Consider the following 22,085-nt stretch of genomic DNA (forward strand, 5'->3'; position numbering starts at 1 on the left):
TCAGGGGTCCAGGGCAGGAGTTTTCCCATCAGCAGCAGCAGCAGCTCTATGCCAGCAAGGAGAGGGCTGGGGATTGAGGTGACGATGGCAGCACGGCCCTGGGAATCGCTCATCTGCTTTAGTGCAGCAGTAAACGAGCCGAGGTTCTTGGTAATTATTTTATTCATACAGAACAGGGCTCTCTAAATCAAACTCGGCTGTTGGTGGCTGTAGGAATCTCCCCTCTGCAGCAGCAGGTCCAGTGATAGAGCCTGGGGGGTGTTATTAATAACAATAATAACACAACAGCGAGGTCTTTTCATTTCCAAAGCGTTTTATGGACAGTAACTCTCCTCCTCGAGGACCTGCAGGGCAAAGGAGGGGAAACTGAGGCAGAGCTTGGGGGTTTTTTGGGTTTTTTTCTCTTGGAGCCAGGGCAGCCTGTCCAGCTCCATTTCGGGGCAGCAGACACTCCAAGGGTCCCTGCTGGTGTCCCATGGCCCTGAGGGGGTGTGCAGGGACACCCCAGGTGTCACCAGCTGCCCTGGGAGCTGTCCCTGCCTGCTCTGCAATTCCCAAAGCAGCCTGGCAGTGTTGGCAGCCCTGGGCTGAGATTCCTGCCCCAACCACAGCCCCAAAGGTGACCCCAGGTTTTGGAAGAAAACTGGGGCTCAATCCAGGATGGAGAGGCCATCAAACTCCGTCCGTGCAGGGGCTGGTCCCCAACTGGGCGTGGGGGGTGAAAGGGGCTGAGTAATTCTGGGCTGAAATTGCCCCAAAACGGGAATTTCTGCAGGCCAGTTGTGAATCTCCCATCTGATAATTCAATTATTGCGTTCCCAAGTGATAATGATTGGGTCCGTGTGAAACCTCATCACATTTCTGTCCCAATCTGCTGTCCCCTCTGCGGCAGCCCCAATTGTCCTGGGAGTTGCCACGCCTGGGACACTGTCACACGTCCCACAGTGTCCCCGAGGTCTGTCCTGGGGGGCGACAATGGCAATGGCATGGCCAGAGGACGCTGGGCACAGGAGGGACACCAGGAGGGAGCAGACACAGGGAGGATTTCAGGGAGGAGTGAGGGGTCAGCGGGAGCTGTTCTTACTACTGAGTGTGGGAACTGGGGATTTTTCCCCAAAACTGAAGCTGCCCAAGGCGGGCAGGGGGAGATGGTGCACTCAGGACCCCCCACCCTGCCCAGGGGGGTCTGGGGGTGCCCATGGCGGGGGAGCAGGGTGACGAGGGGTGCAGGGTCGTGGGGATGCAGGGTGATAAGAGGTGCAGGGTGATGAGGGGTGCAGGGTGATAAGGGGCGCAGAGTGGCAGGAGATGCAGGGTGATAAGAAGTGCAGGGTGAAGAGGGGTGCTGGATGATGAGGGGTGCAGGGTGATAAGGAATGCAGGGTGATAAGGAATGCAGGGTGATAAGGGGTGCAGGGTGGCAGGGGATGCAGGGTGGCAGGGCACCCCAGCTGTCCCCGCGGGCTGTCCCCGGTGCCGTGCCGTGCCGGGCCGGTGCTCGGCGCTGCCGTACACCGATCGAGCGAGGGAAGGAGGGAGGGGCGGGTGAAGGGATTGGCCGCCCCCGAGGCAGAGCCGGCCCCGCCGGGCGGCCGCTGCCCGCGACATTCGCCCGCCCGCTGCTCCCGGGGCGGCAGCGACAGCCTCGGCTCCGGACATGGACCGGCTCAGCGGTGAGGGACCGCACGGGATGGCAAGAGAAGGGATGGGAAGGGCCAGGAGCGAGACGGGAAGGGACGGGATGGGAATGGAAGGGACGGTACATCCCCTCCCCGGAGCGCAGTGCGGAGGGCGCGGGGCATGCCCGTGCCAGGCTCAGGGAATCGCGGGTGGCACATCCCGTCCCAGCCGAGCGTGTGCATCCCCACCGGCTCCGGGAGGGACGCTGCTCCGTGCTCGCCACCAGCGCTCCGGCAGAGCCGCCTGGGGCTCCTACTGGAACCAGTTTGTCTTCGCTGGTGGGATGGGTAAAACACCAGGAGCCTGCAAGGGAGGCTGTGGGGTGTAAGCGCCTGTTAGGGGAGTTTGCGGTGATGCGAAGGGAGGTGACGTCCCCCGATGGAGCTGATGGCGCTCAGAGCGTTTCCCTGTGTGGGGAAGAGGCCGGGAGTCCGGTAAAGGCACGGAGAGCCGGATCCCCACCCCGCCGGGAGCAGCTGCCTTCCCACACGTGTGGGCTTCCCGCCTGCAGCCCGTGGCACTGGGCTCCCGGAGCTGCTGGGCTTTGATCTGGGATCTGTATGAACCTGCCAGGGCTTGGGGCCAGCTCTGCAGGGAAGGTCCTGGCGTTCTGCTGGGGCTGCCAGGCTCCTGGAGGGAGCAGAGGGAGGTTCGCAGTGGGATCGCTTCTTGCTGCTGCTGATCGCAGCCCGGGGCTGCGCAGGAGGAGCAGGTGGTGACAGGATGGGGCACGGGGGTCCTGGCCCTTGACCTGTCCTTGGAGGTGCTACAGAAACACCGGCCAAAATCGATAAGAGAGTGGCCAGGGGCCTCTCTGGCTGCCTGGGCTGGACCAGGCTCAAGTCCCCGGGCGGCTCAGGAGTGCTGTGTGTGCAGCCCCGGGTCAGCACCACAGACACCCAGGGGTCAAGAGTTCCCCGTGCCGATGTAAAAGGATGGGGTGGCGTTTCCGCAGTGGAAACAGCTCGGGGGAGTTTGGGGCTGCTGGAAACACAGGCACGGTGTCAGCGCCTGGGGAGCCGTGCCACTGGCCTGCAGCCCGGGGAGGGACAGGGACGGTGACAGGGACAGGGATGGTGACAGGGACAGCTGTCCCCTGTGGCCGTGTGCAGCCAGGGTGGCTTTGCCAGCTCTCGAGGAGGGAGCTGTGGCAAGAGGGGGAGTGTCGGCAAGCGACACTTGATGGCAGAGCTGTCCTTCAGGGTCCCAGAGGATGTCACCGGTGGGGACAGGGGGGAGCAGAGTGTCCCGGCCTCCCCATCCTCCTGCAGTGTGAGCCGACGGGAAATTCCCTCCTTACACCTCAGCCCACCCCAAAACCCAAACCTAGGAGCTCATGGCAGGGAAGGCGGGGATGCCCAGCTGAGGGGGCCGTGTCTGGCCATGGTTTGGCCTCTCCACAGATTGACCCTGCCAGAGAAGACCTCTCTTGTCCCCCTTGTTGGTGCCTGCCATGGCAGCGACAGCAGCGCCTGCCTGCTTTGTTTTGAGTGTTGTGATGAATGGCTGTTGGCACTTGGGTGGCTCTTCGCTAATGTAAACCTCCCCCAGCCCCTCCTGCTCATCAGCCAGAGCCGCTGGACCCCTCTGGGGGCTGTGACTCGTGGAGTGAAGGTTCATTTCGCCAGTGAAAGGGTGGGTCTGGCGTTAGGCAGGAACTCTGTGCCCTTCCCAGTCTGTGGCAGCTCCTTCCTTCACCTGGAGCTCTGCTCAGGCCCTGCTGTACCCTGATTTTATCACCTGCCAGTTTGTTCTGGTGGCCCAGCTCTGCAGCAGTGCCTGCCTGGGGGGAATGGTGCTGCTGGCAGAGTCGTTTCGGGCTGTGCTGACGGAGAAGCCAAACTCCCAGTGTGTGATTTGGGAGGCCATCCTTCGCTCAAACACGCCTGTGCTCACACACGGCTTCTCCTCCCTCATTAGTATCTCTTCCCTGACCTTTGGAGCCACCAGAATTTAACTCCTGCCCCAAACTTATCAGGGCTCTAAATCCAGCCGAGGCGGCGGAGATGTGCCGGGGATAAACTTGGCTCCAGCTCGCCCACAGGAATGGGGAGGCTGCAGGACGGCTGGGAGGGAGCCGGGATCATTCCTGCCAGGCGGCAGCAGGAATCCTGCCGGTGCAAAGAAGGGCTCCGGGCTGCCGAGGAGCACGGCCAGGGCCAGCTGTTAGCGCCGGGCAAGTGCCGAGCTCCGCTCCGCATTGCATCCATTCCTTCTGCTGGAAACTCCGCCACCGCCTGTTCCCGGCCCGGGGCTGCTGGGGAAAGGGGCTGAGCCGCCCTGGGGTGGCTCAAACTGGGTGCGAGGGTGGCCCTGGGGATGCTGATGAAGCGCTGCTGAAGGGGTTGTTCGCCCCTCTGGATTTTCCAATCTCCTGCTGCCCGCAGCGCTGGGCATCCCTGGATCCGTGTGAAGGCTGCTGGCAGCTCCGGAGGGGCACAGAGGAGCTGCCGGAGAGGAGAAGGACACTGTGGGATAATGTCCCTCAGCCAGGAGCCCTGGGGACCGTCCCGTCTGCCTGCAGTGCCTGGAAAACCCGTCTCTTTCCCACTCTTGACCTGGAAATGCTCTTTTCCTGTGCAAACGTGCTGAGCCGCGAGGCTGCCGTGCCCTTTGCTGTGGAGCAGTGCCCGAGCTCCCAGGGGGCTGCAGGAGGTTCCTATCCCTGCCCAGGAAAGCTTTGTGGAAGGCTCTGAAGGAGTTGTCTCGCCCCAGGCAGTGGGAAGCCTTTCCAGAGGACAGCACTGGGCTCGGCCCGAGCTCTGCCTGTGCTCAGGAGCCAAATCACTTGCTGGGGACAGGAGATAACAGTGCAGCAGAGGGGAGCCTTGAAGTGGTTTCTGGCATCCCAGACTTGTGTCCTAACCCTTTAACCCTTCCCTATTATCTAGTCCGGCACAGCTCAAACTCCCTCCAGAAGAACACATCTCCTGTTTATAAGGAACCTTCAAACTAAGGACACAACTCTTTGTCCCCTAAAATCCCTATTAAATGTCACTGTCCCGGGCCAGCAAGAAGACAATGGGGCTGGAAACCTTTCACTGCCAGAGGGCTGGCACCTCAGCCAGGGCACCCAGGAGGTGACAGGGCAGGGAGGGCACCCTGGCAGGCAGCAGCCTCCTGTCATCGCCCCGAGGCGCTGAGAGCAGCGGCATTTGGGGAGCTCAGGTCCCTCCGTGTGGATTCCGGGCTGACGATCATCAGCAGGGAAGGATAAAACAGCCACTCTGAGCATTCCCCCCGAGGCAGCTCCTTCCTTTCCTGCTCCTGATAAAGCCTCCCCGTGGCATCAAAGCCGGCTCTTTGGCAGGCCAGGGAAAAACACTGACATTTCGTAATGGTTTGGAACAAAAACAGCTTTGCTGCAAGGGGTTTCCATGCTCAAAATACTTTTTTTTTTTTTTTTTTTTTTTTTTTTTAAAGTGGTTTTCATGTGCATTTGATCGTGGAAGTGATAAGAGGGAGCTCAGGGAGATGCTGGTAATGCTCTGATTGCTGGCAATTAGCAGGAAATGTGTAAGGAGCGCTTTATAGAACGGCTTTGGCTTTCTCCGGGGGTTTGTTGGAGCATTAAACCCCACCCCAGGTTCACGATGGAGGAACAGCTGCTCCATTTCACGTGCTCCAAAATTTTGGGGTTGTGAAGGGCAGAACAAGGAACAGAACTGAAGTACAAAACAGGTTTGAGAGCTGCTTTTGGTGTCCCGGAGTTCAAAGCAGGTGAGGCAGTCCCGGCACTGGTGGAGCCACCCGCAGTGACCAGAGCAGTGGGTCACACCTTGTCACCTTCCCCGCTGGCATATCCCGGTTTTCCTGCCCCTCCAGCCCTGCCCCGCACGGGTTAAACGAGTAGGAAACGCTGTCGGATGGTGGCCTTGCCTCTGCACCTGATGCTCCCGGCGGAGCTTGGCAAGGGAAGGAAAGGGAAGGGCTGAGAAAATAACGCTTATCCTGCTGGCCGAGGGTCCTCCGGGCCACACAGCCCCCACACACCGACACCCTCGGCCTGGGGACATGGGGACACGGCTGGGGGTGGTCTCTGAGAGGGTCCTAAATTCCTCACCAGGCAGGGAACCCGTGTCCAGCACAGCTCTGGAACTCCTGGGCATTGTCGGGGTCAGGGCAGGGATGCCAAGGCTGAGGGCAGGGTGCTGGGCACATCTCCCTGCCCCAGGACCACTGGGATATTTATTTCCCCCACAGGACTATTTATTTCCCCACTGGGATATTCATTTCTCCCACTGGGACATTTATTTCTCCCACAGGGATATTTCTTTCCCCCACTGGGATATTTCTTTCCCTCACAGGGATATTTCTTTCCCTCACTGGGATCTGTGGTTTCTCCTCCCACCAGCTCTGTAAAGGAGGATCCACATCCTGCTCTGTTGGAGGCATTTGGGAAAGCGCAGTGGGATTTGGGAAAGCTGATCCACCAGCTCCTTCCTGCAAATCCCTGCCCCTATCCTGTTAGGGGAGGGTTTGGATCCTCCTCTCCTTCTCAGGATCCTGTCACAACCTCCCCGTGTGACTTTTCCTCCCAAAAAAGATGTCCCAGCTCTGGCGGCCTCCCCCTGTCTCACTCCTGCAGGTTGGGAATTGCACCCAAAGCATTTTGGAACTCGTTTTTGGGGAATGAGGATGGATAGGACATGGAGAAGAGTCTCTTGGGGTGCAGAGAGCTTTCCATCCCCACCGGAGGAGATCTGGGGGATGTGGGGGCCGGATCCAGCCCTGGGTGGTGTCATGGACTGGTGGGAATTGGAGTTTCCCCACCAGAATTCCTGCAATTAGCTGGAATTCCTGCAATTAGCTGGAATACTGACTCTCCTGGAGGCTGAAGAGACCGAAGGCTGCAGAGAGGTGACAGCCCCAGGTGCCCGGAGGCAGGAAGGTGTGACCCAGGGAGGTTTCCCACTGCTCTGCCCACCACCAGGGAGGGTGGGCACGGGGGTGGGCAAAGGTTTGGGGCACATCCCAGGGCCTCTCCCAGTGCTGGAGAGGAGCCCAGGCCAACCTGTTGCTGGAGTTTGTTTGGAAAAGGCCGACACTAAAATTTTGGTTGGAGGAAAGACAGTTTATTCTGCGTTCTGAGTAATCCTAACATCTCTCCTCTGCCCGAAGCTTGTTTTTTATACATTACTCAGCAGGTCTCGCCCCTGCCTGACTATTCCTTTAAAGGGCATCTCCAACCTCTCCTTTTCATTCATTATTTAAATGTGTTCTCCAGCCCTGCTCCCGGGCTGGAGCATCCTGCCATGAGCCTGGCACCCAGTCCTGAAATGTAGCCTGGGAGCACTAAACCTGCTCCCTGGGATCTTCCAGAGCTGACTCCTGGTCCCTGGGGTTAGAGCAGAGCTTGGAGGTGCCCCTGGCCTCTCTGGGGACACAGCAGGGTCACTCTCCCGCCTGGGGGATTTTATTTGCTCAGCGTCATTTGTGAGAGGGGCGACCCAGAAACCAGCCCCTGCTCCTCTGGGCTGGGGGAAGCTGCAGCCTCCAGGTCTGGGGGATGAAGTTTGCTTTGGGTGAGCTAAAGCAAACAGCCACCAACTTCTGCAGGGGGCAGAGAAAAGGGGGGGAGCAGCCCCTGGGGAAGGGTCCTGCCACAGCACGGGGCACTGGGGGGGTCACGGGCGGCCTGAGTCACAAGGAGGTGCTTGTGGGTGATTTAATCAGCCTGTTAATTATTACCTGAAGCTGCTGTGAGGAAGGACGTGCCCTGCAGCCCAGCAGGGGCTGTCCCAGGGGCTGTCCCCTCAGGGAGCCTCTGTCCCCCTGATGTCCCATGGCTGTGCTGGGGACTCCCTGGCCCAAGGCTCGGGGTGCCAAGGGGAGTGTGCAGGGTGAGGGGCTGGGACTGGGGGGCACATTTCCCACCCACAGCCCTGCTCTGGGTGTGACACCGCCAGGAGAGCCCAGACCCAGGCTGGGGGTGAGCTGCAGCCAGCAGCACTCCCTCCAGGCTGTCCTGCTGGCCCCGGGCTGGCTGGGATCCCCTTGTTCTCCATCTCCTTTTACATCTGATTACACTGGGAAGAGGTTTCACTGTCCCCCGGAGTGAGTGATGGTTCCCGCAGTGTGTGAGCTGCCAGGGACACCAAGGCAGGTGATAATCTTTGCCCTCTGCACGCTCCATCAGCCTGTAATTACACTTCCCTCTATTCAGCGCTCCTGTTTCCTCGTTGGAAGAAGGAGGAGGATGTGAGAAACTGATGTCTCCTCCAGGAAAGAGTGCGCTCAGAGGGGGATGTTGGAGCCTTGCTTGTGTCCAGTTCCCTGGTGCAGGGCAGAGCTGTGGCTCCCTTTGCTCTTCTCCCCTTTTTGGGAGGTGGTGAGGGCTCAGAACCCCTCTGGGTCTGGGAAGAGCCTGGCTGAGGGAGCAGCTCTGGGCTGGGCTTGCCTGGGCTCTGCTGGGCTGGGTGAGTGGCTGCAGCAAGGCCATGAGACAAAGCTTTGTGCAGGGCTCTTTATCCCGGGGACAGGAGCCTCTGCTGGCAAAGGACGGGCCCAGGACCCTCCCTGAGCACCGCTGGGATGAACTGGTGACACTGGAGCCCCCTGAGCCCTGCTGGGATGAACTGGTGGCACTGGAGCCCCCTGAGCCCTGCTGGGATGAACTGGTGACACTGGAAAGGGATCCCTAGAGCAGCTGTCAGCTCTGGGGTGGCTGCAGCAGATGGGGACACTGATGGAGGAGGCTCAGCCTGGGCACCCTTGGTGCTTTTTAACCATCCTGGTGGCTCATCTGCCCCTGTCCCAGGACTGGGGCAGGACAGAGAAGCCCTCCAAACCCTGCAGGCCCCTGGTGGAAGGGGAGAAGCTGCTCTGGGAGGGCCTTGTGCCCCCTCAAGCAATCAGGTTTCACATTCATCTCCCCAAACTGATTTTCCAAGGCTGTCAGCTCAGGGTATGAGTTACCGCAAGGCCACGGCGCTGAGGGCCCCAGGAGCTGGGCATGGCCGCTCTGCCTGGGGCCCTGGGGAGACGCTGAGATTTGGGATTTGAGCTTCCCTTGCGCTCCTCAACACCCAGAACTGCTGCAGCACCCAAAGTGGGAGCAGGATGCTGTGAGTTATCCCCGAGAGGGGCAGCTGGAGGGCCAGGGAGGGTGGCAGGGTCCCAGGCAGGCAGGAGCCAGCTCAGCTCCTGCTGGAATTGTCGGATGCAGAGCCAGAGGCTCCCCCCATCCGCCCCACTCAAGGGGCCCTTGTTTGCAGGGAGGAGATGATTCATGTGCACCGAGTGGCCCCTCAGCAAATCTTCCACTCTTACAGGATGTTGCCAGGGCTCAAGTGTGATCATTAATGGTCGGCTTTTCCCTAAAAGCCCTCTGGCTGGAGCAGGACAGACTGGCAGGAGGAGGAGGAGGAGGTGTTTGCCAGGCTGCTGTTCCTGCCCCTGCCAGTCCATCCCAGTTTGCCCCACAGCCAGCAGGGGCTGAGTGATGGGAGCAGAGCCTGGCTGCCTCCTGCTGCCCCTCTGCTGCCACTTGGCAGGGCAGGGCCACAGCAGTGGCCGTGGGCAGGGTGCAGGCAGCTCTGTCCTCCTGTCCCCTGCGCAAAGGGACAATTCTGGCAGAGCCAGGCCACCCCCACCAAGGCAGAAACCTCCTTGGGAATGGGAGTGGGAACAGGAACAGCCCTGGGAGCTCAGCAAAGTGCCCAGGAGGCCGTGGGCTCCCTCAAGGAGCAGCGGTGTTGGGGCTGGAGGGGGCTGCAGCATGTCCCCACAGCATGTCCCCAGGGCACAGGGACACGTCCCAGCCCCGTGTGGCTCTTGCAGGTGGACAGGTGAGCACAGAGTGTGCTGCAGAGAACTCCTCTGGGTCTGTTTGTCCCTGCAGGGCTCCCCCAGGGGCTGGGGTGTCACTGAGGTGTCACTGGGGTGTCACTGGGGTGTCACTGGGGTGTCACTGGGGTGTCCCTGGGGTGTCCCCGGGTGCTGTCCCCACATCCCAGGAGCTCTCGGTGTGTGTTTGCTGCGGGTGGCAGCTGTGAGGAGCCCTGTGCCTGCAGGCAGAGCAGCCAAGGGCCCTGCCCGTGCCAACAGGAAGGATTTATTTGTGCCTGGGTTTTATTTTAGCTACAAACAATGGCTGTTAACTCCCAGCATCCGATTTCCCCCGGCCCCCCTCGGGCCCAGCCATCACCTGGCGCAGGAGGAAGCGTGGCCGGAGGCAGCAGAGCTGTGCCCAGGGGATCGGGGTCCCTGTGGCACCTCCTACGGAATTTCAGAGCTCTGATTCAGCATCTCCCCTCCCCGGGGCTCCCTCAAGCTGCACACTGGGCTTTTCTTGGAGTCAGAACTCCACGGGGTTGTCTTATCTGTCCCCTTGCAAAACTGTGTCTCTACACCAGGAAACTCCTGCTTTGGCTTGGCCAGAGACTCTTCCTCCTCCTCCTCCTCTTCCTCCTCTTCCTCCTCCTCCTCCTCCCTGCAGGTTACTGGAGCAGGAGCTGGTTTTGCTGCTGTGCTGGAGCAGAGCCGGGGAGGGGCAGAGAGGCTCTGCAGCTGCAGGCTGTGTCCAGACCTTATCTCGGTGCTGGGAAAAGGGTCCCTGAGGAGGGGAACACTTGTGGGGTCTAAAAATAGAGCTGCCCTGGTGTAGGGTGGAGAGAGGGGCTGGAGGGGATGCAGCTCCTTTGCAGCTTGGTGCTGCTGCCAGGGCAGGATTTGGCAGCAGGGGAAGCACAGCCCTGGTGTCCTGGTGCTGTCCCCTGGGTCACCCTGTCCCAGCAGAGCTGCCCTGGGTCTCCCCCAGCCCGTCCAGGCCTCTAAGTTAATGCTGAAGCCATCTGCTGCCACAGGTCCTGGCCTTCCCAGGCTCAGAGACCTCGTGGACGTCTCCCATCCTCCTCGGTCAGGCTGCAGACGTGGAGAGGAGGGAGATTGTGGTGTCACTCTCTGTCCTGGGCAGTCTGTGTTCCAAGTCTGATCCCACAGATTTGGGATGCAGGAAGCAGCAGGTGGCTGGAGGTGTCCCAGGGCAGGGGACACAGGGTCCATTTTGAGCTGTGTCACTTGTGGTCACTCTGACATCCCACCCCCTCCTCCCCTTTGCTGTCCCACTGCCTCTGTCCCCGGGCTCAGACCCCCAGGGGGACACACCAGTGCCCACAGGAGATGTGTCCCCTGTCCCCTTTGTGGCTCTGTGCTCACTCTCACCTGCTCCTGCACAAGTGTCTGTGCTGCTCCTCGCTTGCCAGGTGACCTTGGGTGTCACACCATCCCCTGCTGCCCCCAAACCTTCTCCCCTGACTTCCCGCAGCCCCCTCCCCATTCAGCTGCTCCAGGCCGGGAGCCTAAGGAGCGTAGGAAATGAATTCCCTGTGTCCCTGCGCTGCCCCGGGCTCTGCTCAGCGAACCCTCCTGGGATCACAGGCCTCTTTGAGTGTCCCCAGCCCTCCCCCGAGCGGATTTTGGAGGATGTTTAACAAGGGAGACGGAGGGGACAGCTCAGCTGGGGGGGAAACAAAGGCTCCTTCAGAGCTCTGTGTCCGTGCTGAGTGTGCCCGGCTCGGGGCTCTGCTGAGCTCAGGCGCTGCCAGCAGCCCTGCCTTATGGGGCAGCCGGCCTGGGGTGGCCAGCAGGGTCCCCTGGCCCCCTCCCGGCCTGCTTGGGCACTGTTCATGGAAACCAGGGCTGCCCTTCTGCCCTTGGCTGCCCAGAGCCCTGACACGGAGCTGGTGGCTGGGATGGGACATGTCCTGCATGTGGCACGGGGTGGGGGGACGCTGGTGACACCATGGGCTGGGGTTTGGGGTGTCCTGGGAGTGTGGATGATGCTGGTGACACCATGGGCTGGGGTTTGGGGTGTCCTGGGAGTGTGGGGACACTGGTGACACCACAGGCTGGGGTTTGGGGTGTCCTGGCAGTGTGGATGATGCTGGTGACACCATGGGCTGGTGAGCTGTGGAAAGCCAGTGCAGGGAGCCTGCACAGTCCCCGTCCCCTTTGTGGGAGCTCCTGGCTGAGTGGGGCAGAGCAGGTCCCCACCACGGGAGGTGTGTGCTGGTGAGGGCCAGCGAGCTGAGACCACCAGCAGGACCTGTCCTGAGCCTGGGTGATGGCTGTGGGATGTCAAGGAGCAGGAGTCCCATTCCCTGGGGCTGCTTTCTCCTTCCCCAAGGACTTGAGGGTCTGTTCCTCGTGGAGCAGCGCTGAGGCTTCTCCTGCTGCCCATGTCTGTCCTGCCCACGGGAGGTGGGCACTGCCCGCCGCTGTGGCCACAAGGGCTGAGGCTGAGGGAGGGAGGAGGAAGCAGAAGGGCTGTGGAGGTAGAATGCAGGGAGGCAGGAGGAGCCTCCTCCTGCCCCGTGTCCTGGGACAGTGACAATTTGGGCTGGCACGTTGTCTCTGTGCCCAGGGGCTCGTCTTGGCTGGCACTGCTCCACATCACCCCCCTCCTGCTGGGCTCCTCTTCACCCTTTGAAACACCCTCTGGTTTTATTGTGCTGCTTTTGGCTCCGTGTGCCTTTACATGGAGGAGGAGGATCCCAGCAGTGGCTCAGAATCCTTCCCTTCCTCTGGGAAATCCGCTGTGCCAGCCCCGTGCTGCTGGGACACGCACTGTCCCCTCCTTCGAGCCACCCCCATCAGTCAGCAGTCAGAGCTGCCTCTGGGGTGACCCTTGGCCTCTGCTGCTGTCCCTGGAGACCCAAAGCCAGCTGTGTGCCACCCCAGCTGTGCCCTGAGGATGTTTGGTGGCTGCCAGGAGCGGGGATCCTGCACTGGGAGAAACTGCAGCTCTTTCTTTGTGCCCTGTCCAGAGCTCCAGAGCTTTGCTGGAGTTCCAGCTCCAGAGCTTTGCTGGAGTTCCAGCCCCAGTTTGCCTTGTACCCCAGCATCCCACCATCCTCCTGGCTGACGGGATTCTTTTCCTGCTCCCCTCAGTGCTGGATCAGCTCCTGCCAGAGCTCAGCGTTCTGCTCAAGCTGCTGGACCACGAGTACCTGAGTGCCACCACGCAGGAGAAGAAGCTGGCTGTCTCCACCATCCTGCAGAAGCTGCAGCCGCCTGCAGGTCTGTGTCCCTCTGCAGCCAGTGGCTGTTCCCAAAGGCAGTGGGTGCTCCCAGCAGCGCAGAGAAAAGCTCCTGCAGGACAGGGATGAGCCCAGCACCTGCTCAGCCCCCTCAGGGCACTTTGCTTCCCGCTTTCCCTTCCCAGCTCTGCCCTGCCCCGGGAGCAGGGCTGGCGTCAGCGCTGCCACGGATCCAGAGGGCTGCTCCCTGCGGAAATGCTGCTTCCCAGAGCTTTTCCTGCCCTGGCTTTGTGCTGAGCACAGGGGTTTCCGCGGGAAGGCCGGCCCTGTGCACCTGGGGGCTTCACAGCCTCCCCCCGTTCCTGCTCTCCCGGGGGAGCTGCAGCATCCCTGGGGGTTCCTGCATCCCCAGCGCCTGCTCTGCATCCCTGGGCTGGTGTTTGCGGGGTGCCAGTGCCCGCCCCGGGCTCAGAGCATCCCCCTCAATTCCAGGGAAGGATGTGGACTACATGTACGTCAACACAGCGTCCCTGGGCAACGGCACCAGCTTCGTGGAGTCCCTCTTCGAGGAGTTTGGTACGTGTGGGTCCCTCTCTGAGGAGTTTGGCATGTTTGGGTCCCTATTTGAGGAGTTTAATACATTTGAGTCTCTTTTTGAGGAGTTTGGTACCTTTGGGTCCCTCTCTGAGGAGTTTGGTACATGTGGGTCCCTCTCTGAGGAGTTTGGAATGTTTGAGTCTCTTTTTGAGGAGTTTGGTACATTTGAGTCGCTCTTTGAGGAGTTTGGTATGTTTGGGTCCCTCTTTGAGGAGTTTGGTATGTTTGGGTCCCTATTTGAGGAGTTTGGTACCTTTGGGTCCCTCTCTGAGGAGTTTGGTACATGTGGGTTCCTCTCTGAGGAGTTTGGAATGTTTGAGTCACTTTTTGAGGAGTTTGGTATGTGTGGGTCCCTCTTTGAGGAGTTTGGTACGTGTGGGTCCCTCTCTGAGGAGTTTGGTACGTGTGGGTCCCTCTCTGAGGAGTTTGGTACGTGTGGGTCCCTCTCTGAGGAGTTTGGTACGTGTGGCTGAGCTGGAGGGGTGCCCTGGGGGTCATGCTGGGTGCCTGCTTGTCCTGGGGTCCTTTGGAAGAAGAGTGACAGCTACATTCTTGTGTCCAGAGTGGGGACATCATCACTCTGGGTGCTTGTTCCTGCTCCCCTGTAGCCGTTTGGGGGCTGGCCATGAGGGAATCCACGCTCCAGCTGGGTTTACCAGTGATTCCCAGGGAAGGGCCGTGGAGGGAGAGTTCCTTGGAGGTCACAGCTGGGGTGTCCAGCTCTGCTTTCCTGCTCCCTTCACCCTCTGTCTCCCCCGTGCAGACTGTGACCTGCGGGACCTGCAGGACATGCAGGAGGAGGAGGGGGACACCAGTGACAGCGTTGGCGTGGAGCTGGAGAGGAACCAGACAACCAAACCTTCTGTAAGTGCCTGGCTGTCCCCAAGGCAGGTCTGCTCTGCACCTGCATGGCGAGGTGACAGTGGCCAGGGTGGGACCTTCCTGTGCCCTGCTGGGGCTCCTGCAGCCCCTGCTGCTGCCTGCCTCATGCTGGAGGTGTGTCTGCTCCAGGTTCCTGTGGATCCTGCTCCTCCACTGCCCACCACTCCCCCTCCTGAGGATTACTACGAGGAAGCGCTGCCCCTGGGCCCCGGCAAGGCCCCTGAGTACATCACCTCCCGCAGTGAGTCCTGCTCCATCCAGGCCAGCAGGAGGGTGGGGACAGCCCCAACCAGCTGCCCACTGCATCCCTCACCCGCCTGAAAAATCCCTCTCAGTGGGCTGGAGTGCTCATCCTGGGGAAGGAATTGTCACTGCTCTCACCCCACTCCCTTCCATCCCACTTGTTTGCTCCAGCTAGACTGGGAATGAGGGGATGGGGAGAGATCAGAGCTGTGGGAGGATCAGTGCTGGGATGCCCTGGGAAGGGGTGTGCTTGGCTGTGCCCCCACTGAGCATCCATGGGGGAAAAATGAGTGTAGCAGCTCCCTGTGCTTCCCCTGCAGACAGCTCCAGCCCCCCCAACTCCATCGAGGACGGCTATTACGAGGATGCAGACAGCAACTACCCCGTCACCAGGATAAACGGGGAGCAAAAAAATTCCTGTAGGTATCTGGGCGTCCTCCACAGGGAGGGGAGAGCTTTGGACAAGTCAAACCCGAGGTGGGGCTGAGCAATGGGCTGGGGGCTGCTGGGGCTGAGGCTGGAGAACCAGGATTCCAAAGTGTGAGCCTTGCAAAGGAATAAACCAGCCCAGGGCTGTGGATAGATGCACCTGGGGCTGGCACTGGGCCCAGGAGCATCCTGCTGGGATTCCAAGGGAAATGGAGACGGTGCCAAAGGCTGCTGTTTCCAGAGGACGACACGGAATCCACCCAGCCCAGCTCTGTCTGGAGCCTGCTGGGCTTGGGGAACCCTGGCAGGGCGTGTGGCACCTTTCAGGGTGACTCCCCTGCTTCCTTCCAGACAATGACTCGGACGCCATGAGCAGCTCTTACGAGTCCTATGACGAGGAGGAGGAGGAGGGCAAGGGCCAGCAGCTGACACACCAGTGGCCCTCAGAGGAGGCCTCCATGAACCTGGTGAAGGATTGCCGGATCTGCGCGTTCCTCCTGCGCAAGAAGCGCTTTGGGCAGTGGGCCAAGCAGCTCACCATCATCCGGGATGGCAAACTGCTGGTGAGCCTGGCCTGGGGGGCACAGAAATCCCCCTGGGGGGGTTGGGAGGGTGGCCGAGCCCAAACTGAAGGGAAAAAGCATCATCCAAACAAAGCCCCTGCCCCAAGGCTGCCCCCAAGCAGCTTGCTTACCTTGCAAGGGAACACAGGGCTCCCCTATTTTTGGGACACCACGGAATTAGAGGGCACCCTCAGGCTGTTGCATGGCCTGAGCCACCTCCATCTGTGCCACCACCTGAGACCCCGTACCACCTGAGACCCCTCCAGCACAGCAGCCAGCCAGGCTTGGCTGAGCCCTGAGCAGCTCCCTCTGCTTCCTTTAGTGCTACAAAAGCTCCAAGGACCGGCAGCCACACATGGAGGTGCCCCTGGCCACCTGCAACGTCATTTATGTCCCCAAGGACGGGCGGCGCAAGAAGCACGAGCTGCGGTTCTCGCTGCCGGGGGCCGAGGCGCTGGTGCTGGCAGTGCAGAGCAAGGAGCAGGCTGAGGAGTGGCTCAAGGTACCGCTGCTCCTGCCAGGGCCATCCACAGCCTCCCCTTGGCATCCTCGCTGCCCGAGCTGGGGAGGGGGCTGTCCTGGGAAGGCTGGAAGGGGAAAGGGGCTTTGCTCCTGTCTCTTATCGGCCGCTTCCCAGCGCCTGGGCGGCTCCGGAGCTGATAGCCCCGGCTGGGGGGATGTTTGCTCTCCCCTTCCTCTTCCCCAGGGCCTTTTCCTGCCTTTGTTCGGGGCCGGGAAGCCAGGACTGCGGGGAAGGGGTGGTGGGTGGGAAAGGAGCCTCTGAGCACACCACCAAGGCAGCTGTCACCCCCAATGTGGGAGAACAGGGTTGTTTTACACACCCAGGACACGCCATGCCTTAAAATAGGAGGGTCACAAAGTGTACTGTGCCGGCAGGATGATGCTGGGCTTGGCACCTCAGCCTCTCCCTTCGGAGATTTCCAAAATTCCCGACAAAACCCACAAAACTGGTTAAAATTTTGAAAGGGCCAAGGGGTGAGCAGTCCCAAGCTGGGTTTGCTGCCCTGAGCTGTGGGGACCAGGAGCTGTTCCCCTGGTTCAGCCTGGCTCTGGGAGTGAAGGAGCTGAGCCAGGGAGGGCAGCCCTGGCCCTGGGGTCATTCTGAAGTGACAGCTGGGGCTGTCTGTGCAGGTGATAAAGGAGGCCAGCAGCCCAGCAGCAGGAGGCATGGAAGCCCCCACCTCCCCAGTGATGCCGTGCAAGATGGAACTGGACAAGGTGATGGTTTCTAAGGGGCTGTGTGGGGCTGCTGTGGACAAACCTGGGGGACACAGAGGCTGGAGGACCCCAAATTCCTGGGGCTGTCCAAAAAACCCTTCCCATTCCCACGGGAGCTGTGCAGGGCTGGGAAGGAGAACAGGAGCTGGATCTCCCAGCCCTGTGCAGGGGGATGAAGGGCTGGCAGTGGCTGGCGGATTTGCTGATGGGATTCTGCTCTCCCACAGAGGCTGTCCCAGGAGAAGCACACCTCAGACTCGGACAGCGTGGCCATGGGTGACACCGGGTCCCCGGCCACCCGCAGAGAGCACGGCGAGCACGGTACGGTCCCTGTCCCCACTGCCCACCCAGCCAGGGCCAGCTGTGTGCCAGGACAGCTTCTGCAGCCAGCTGGGATGCCAGGACACGCACCAGGGTCACACAGCCCCCCTGTCCTTCCAGGGAAAGGCAAAAAGAGCGGCCTGGCTGACCTGAAGGGCTCCATGAGCCGGGCAGCGGGGAAGAAAATCACCAGGATCATCAGCTTCTCCAAGAAGAAGCCATCCCCCGAGGACACCCAGACCTCCTCCACCGAGGAGGACATCCCCTGCTGCGGTGGGTGCAAGCTGGGGGCAAAGATGGGGCTGGGAGTGGAGTGGGATCAATGGGGAGTGACATCCTGTAGGGGTGAGGGGTGGGGACGAGCTCATCAGGGGGCTGTGACACCGCCACAGCCTGGGAAATGCTGCCTGGCTCTGCAAATTCCAGCCATGAGTGGTCAAGGGGTCACCCATGTCCCCAAAACCAGGCTTGTGTGCAGCTGGCAGCTCCCCTGGGCCCAGCTGGTTGTCTGCGGCGGGGAAACTGAGGCACAGAAGTGCTGGACGAGTAGAAAGCCATGCTGTAACCTCTGCCTGGCCAAAGCCTGCCCAGCAGAGCAGGCGCTGATGCCTTTTCCTTCCCTCTGCCACCCCGCAGGCTACCTCAGCGTGCTGGTGAACCAGTGCTGGAAGGAGCGCTGGTGTCGCCTCAAGGGCAACACGCTGTACCTGCACAAGGAGCGCACGGAGCTGCGCACGCACGTCAACGCCATCGTGCTGCGGGGCTGCGAGGTGGTCCCCGGGCTGGGGCCCAAGCATCCCTTCGCCTTCCGCATCCTGCGCCACGGGCACGAGGTGGCGGCGCTGGAGGTGAGCACGGTGGGGACAGGATGCTGCGGGGAGTGTCCTGGTTTAGGGCGAATTTAAGAGAAACTTCTAATTAGAGGCCACTTCTGGGGAGCAAACCAAAAGCCCTGAGGGGTGCTCCTCCTTGGAAAAAAAATGTAGAAAAAACTATTTATTTAGCGAACAAAGTGCCCAGAAATTTTAAAAAATGGGTAATACAAAACAATAAAACTTTTCGTTCTGGAGTAAGATAGCAAATTGAGAAAGTTCTTGCCATAGGTGTAGCTCGACTCTCTCTTAGTTTTTTATCAGTCCCTCTAGAGGTCTAGGCCCCGGTGGGCTGCAGGTGTGAGCTCCCTGGTGCTCATCTTTCAGTCTAAAGCAGGTTTAAACAGTCTTAAAAAAAAACAAAACAAAACAAAAACAAACAAAAAAAAGAAACCCAAACCAAACAAAAAAAAACACCCCAAAACAAAACAACCAAAAAACACAACACTCCAAGAAGCTTCTCTACCTTAGCTAGCTAAACTAACTAAAAGCAAAAAAAGATTTCTGTTCTGCTGCTGTCCGTGTCTCAGCTGAACACACACCAGAGGAAGAATGCAAAAGAGTGAATGCTATTCCTCAAAATGAACTGCCTACTTCTTTTCCTGCTTCGCTCTCAAAACTAATCCTAAAAGCACAGAACTCAATATACAGCACAAACAAAACAGACGAGAAGAAATCATAAAGCATCATGAAGTCACCCTAGGACAGGGAGCAATCCTTGGGGTGATCACCACGCCGTGCAAGCAGTGGCTTGTTTGGTCCTCCCCTGGAAAACTCAGGCCACCTTTTGGGGCAGCGACATGGGAACTTTGTGCACAGAAGGGCTTTGTGTCGGGAGGCAGCAAGGAAGAGGGGCTGGGAGCTGGGCATGCACCCCAACTCTTCCTCTGTCCTCCAGGCAAGCTGCTCTGAAGACCTGGGCCGCTGGCTGGGTCTCCTCTTGGTGGAAACAGGCTCGCAGACAGCCCCAGAGGCTTTGCACTACGACTACGTGGACGTGGAGACCATTGCCAACATCGTGACGGCCGTGAGACACTCCTACCTGTAAGGCTGGGCTCCTGCCGTGCCAGGGGTGAGGGCTGGGCTGGGCACGGTGATCCTTGGCCCTGTGGGTTCCCTGGAGCGGGCACAGGCTGGGACACTCAGTGCCCCAGGGGTTGGTCCCTCGGGCAGGATGGGAAGCTGAAAGGGTTTCCATCGGTGCTGATGAAGGGTGTGGTGGGGTAGAGCCGTGAGATGCTGGAAGGGCTCCTTGAGGGGCTGGCAAGGATGTTCTGGAAAGGAAGACCTCCCCTCTCCTTGTGCAGGTGGGCCAGCTCCTCGCAGGATCACCGAGCGGACTCCTCTCGGGTGGTGTACGATGATGTGCCCTATGAGAAGGTTCAGGTGAGCACGACTTCATGGCTCATCCCCTTCCACCACGGTGGCCCAGGGACGGGCCGGCCCTGCAGGTGTCTCAGCTCGCTCTCTCCTCCCAGCAGGCGGAGGAGGAGCCGGGGCGGCCGGGGGCAGCTCAGGTGAAGCGCCACGCCTCGTCCTGCAGCGAGAAGTCGCGACGAGTGGACCCGCAAGTCAAAGTGAAGAGACACGCGTCCAGTGAGTCCCCGGGTCACAAACCTCCCCAGGGCTCCAGGGCAGGACGGGGCTGTTCTCCAGAGGGATGTGGTGGGTGCGCTCAGCCGGACCAGGGGGGCCACCAGGGCAGCCCTTCACGGGTCTCCCCGTGCCCGCAGGTGCCAACCAGTACAGGTACGGCAAGAACCGGGCCGAGGAGGACGCCAGGCGATTCCTGACGGAGAAAGAGAAGCTGGAGAAGGAGAAGGCATCGATCCGCAGCGAGCTGATGCTGCTGCGGAAGGAGAAGCGGGAGCTGCGGGAAGCCATGAAGGGCAGCACGGGTAGGTCAGCGCCATCCGAGGTGCTCGGGTACAGAGCTGGGCTGGCACAGGGACACCGGGCTGGCACAGGGACATCGGGCTGGCCACAAGGACAGGGTGGCCGGGAGCTGGGCTGGCACAGGGACACCGGGCTGGCCACAGAGACAGCGTGGCCGGGAGCTGGGCTGGCACAGGGACACCGGGTGGCCGGGAGCTGGGCTGGCTGCAGCGCTCTGCCGGACTGGCACAGGGACACCGGGCTGGCACAGGGACACCGGGCTGGCCACAGGGACATTGGACTGGCCACAGGGACACCGGGCTGGGCACAGGGACACCGGGTGGCCACAGGGACAGCGTGGCCGGGAGCTGGGCTGGCACCGGGACACCGGGCTGGCCACAGGGACATCGGGCTGGCCACAGGGACAAGCGTGGCTGGGAGCTGGGCTGGCACAGGGACACCGGCTGGCCACAGGGACATTGGACTGGCACAGGGACACCGGGTGGCCGGGAGCTGGGCTGGCACAGGGACACCGGGCTGGCCACAGGGACAGCGTGGCCGGGAGCTGGGCTGGCACAGGGACACCAAGTGGCCGGGAGCTGGGCTGGCACAGGGACACCGGGCTGGCTCAGGGACACCGGGTGGCCACAGGGACAGCGTGGCCAGGAGCTGGGCTGGCACAGGGACACCGGGCTGGCCACAGGGACATCGGGCTGGCACAGGGACACCGGGCTGGCCACAGGGACACCGGCTGGCCACAGGGACAGCGCGGCCGGGAGCTGGGCTGGCACCGGGACACCGGCTGGCCACAGGGACACCGGGCTGGCACAGGGACACCAAGTGGCCGGGAGCTGGGCTGGCACAGGGACACCGGCTGGCCACAGGGACACCGGGCTGGCACAGGGACACCAAGTGGCCGGGAGCTGGGCTGGCTGCAGCGCTGTGCCGGGCTGGCAGCCCCATCTAGTGTCGCCGTGCGGCACGGTGGCTGGATTCCCGCAGCGCTCAGCTGGGCGCTTGTCCGCGCAGGGCCGAGGCTGCAGGAGCTGGAGCAGAGGGTGGCGGCGCTGGAGGAGCGCTGCCGGCACAAGGAGGAGTCTCGGGTGGATCTGGAGCTCAAGCTGACCGAAGTGAAGGAGCAGCTGAAGCAGTCGCTGGCAGGAGGGCCGGCCCTGGGGCTGGCCGTGACCAGCAAGGCTGAGAATGGGGTATGCATCCCTTTTTCCTCACTCATAGCTCCCAGCTTCTGCAGGAAACAGTGGTTGGGGTATTGTGGGCAGCAGCAGAGGGGAGAGGGGACGTCCCTGTGGCTTTGTCCCATTGTGGACAAAGGTGTGTGAGTTAAATTTGATCACCTCAACTTTTATCTCATTACAGTTCATACTCTTTTTTTATTTTTTTAATCTAGTTGTCAATGCTTCTTGTGTTTCCTAAGCTTTTCTTGTTCTCCCTTTTCCACAGGAGACAACAAACAAGCCAAACGGGAGCCCCCCTGAGCACTTGGTGCCTGTGAACTGTGCGGCAGAGCTGAGGAAGAGGAGCCCCTCCATCATCCCTGCCAACACGGGGAGCGTGCTGCGGAAAGCCAAGGTCCTGCTTTGCTCCCCCTCTCCTCCCTGGCCCCACGGGAAATCTCAGTCTTTGCCCCTTGTCAGCCATGAACTCATGGAAGTGCAGGGCTGGGTGGGAGGGGGGAAAGCATCACCCCTACAACAGCAGCAGTGAAAATGCTTGGGAAATGCTGGGAGGGAGGGACGCCTCGAAGTGTTGCTTTTCCAGTGATGTCTCCTCACCCCCTGATTTTTTGGCTTTTTTTTTTTTCCTTTCTCTGCAGGAATGGGAAAAGAAGCAGACTTAAATGAGCCTGCCAAGCCCCGAACACACACTGGGGATCACGGAGGAGCTACCAGCCCCCTTTCTCCAAGACACTGGGAGGGTGGTGGGGAGGAGTGGTGGGAAGACACCTTCTCCCGACCCTCACCACCACTATAAACCAGGGGAAGGGGGCGGGAGGGGATAGGGAGGTGGGTGGGGAAAGGGAGTTCCTTGTGGATCAGGGTCACAAACGATGGGGTAACCCAGCTCTGGGGGAGCCTGCCCCGGAGCCAGGACTGCCACACAAACTCTGGGTGCAGAAGGAAGGAGAGCAGAGCCTGGGGCTGGCAGTTGGCACTGCCCAGCAAGTGCTCCAGTTTTTGGGATCAGCGTGTGTCCAGGCCGACGTTTGCCAAAGCAACCATGGACTTGTTGGGGTTTTGGCCCCCTCAGTTTTGGGATTCAGGAGCTGCTCAGGACCAGCCACTTTGGAGATGCCGCCTGTTCACCCTGCTCACTGCTCCCAGCTCTGCAGGGTCTCATCTCAGGGTTCCTCACGGCTCGAGCTTGCTGTGCCTTTGTCCAAT

At 60.6% G+C, this 22,085-nt stretch overlaps 1 protein-coding gene across 2 annotated transcripts; it reads left to right on the forward strand.

Annotated features, from left to right (window-relative positions):
- Positions 1 to 1,627: 1,627 nt before the first annotated feature.
- AFAP1L1 (actin filament associated protein 1 like 1) lies at positions 1,628 to 21,665 on the forward strand. 2 transcript variants are annotated; one of them, XM_066329395.1, is made up of 19 exons: positions 1,628 to 1,673; positions 12,574 to 12,702; positions 13,155 to 13,238; positions 14,023 to 14,123; positions 14,271 to 14,382; positions 14,705 to 14,803; positions 15,165 to 15,376; positions 15,699 to 15,878; positions 16,529 to 16,615; positions 16,843 to 16,936; positions 17,057 to 17,209; positions 17,573 to 17,784; positions 18,707 to 18,852; positions 19,116 to 19,194; positions 19,287 to 19,404; positions 19,542 to 19,706; positions 20,713 to 20,891; positions 21,145 to 21,273; positions 21,518 to 21,665. In XM_066329395.1, exons 1-19 carry the CDS (start codon positions 1,658 to 1,660, stop codon positions 21,539 to 21,541), a joined length of 2,319 nt encoding a protein of 772 aa, XP_066185492.1. In that variant the 5' UTR covers positions 1,628 to 1,657; the 3' UTR covers positions 21,542 to 21,665. The 2 variants fall into 2 exon arrangements, with proteins under 2 accessions (XP_066185492.1, XP_066185493.1); XM_066329396.1 differs by having other exon boundaries at positions 19,290 to 19,404.
- The last annotated feature ends 420 nt before the right edge of the window (positions 21,666 to 22,085 follow it).

Source organism: Sylvia atricapilla, chromosome 14 (genome assembly GCF_009819655.1).
Source record: "Sylvia atricapilla isolate bSylAtr1 chromosome 14, bSylAtr1.pri, whole genome shotgun sequence".
NCBI classification, from domain to species: domain Eukaryota; kingdom Metazoa; phylum Chordata; class Aves; order Passeriformes; family Sylviidae; genus Sylvia; species Sylvia atricapilla.

What these genes read in the sequence shown, in the direction of transcription:
- AFAP1L1 (XM_066329395.1), top strand. An exon ending in ACCAGACAACCAAACCTTCT is followed by an intron (nt 14,124 to 14,270) that starts GTAAGTGCCTGG and finishes TGTCTGCTCCAG; the next exon opens with GTTCCTGTGGATCCTGCTCC. An exon ending in GCCGTGAGACACTCCTACCT is followed by an intron (nt 18,853 to 19,115) that starts GTAAGGCTGGGC and finishes CTCCTTGTGCAG; the next exon opens with GTGGGCCAGCTCCTCGCAGG.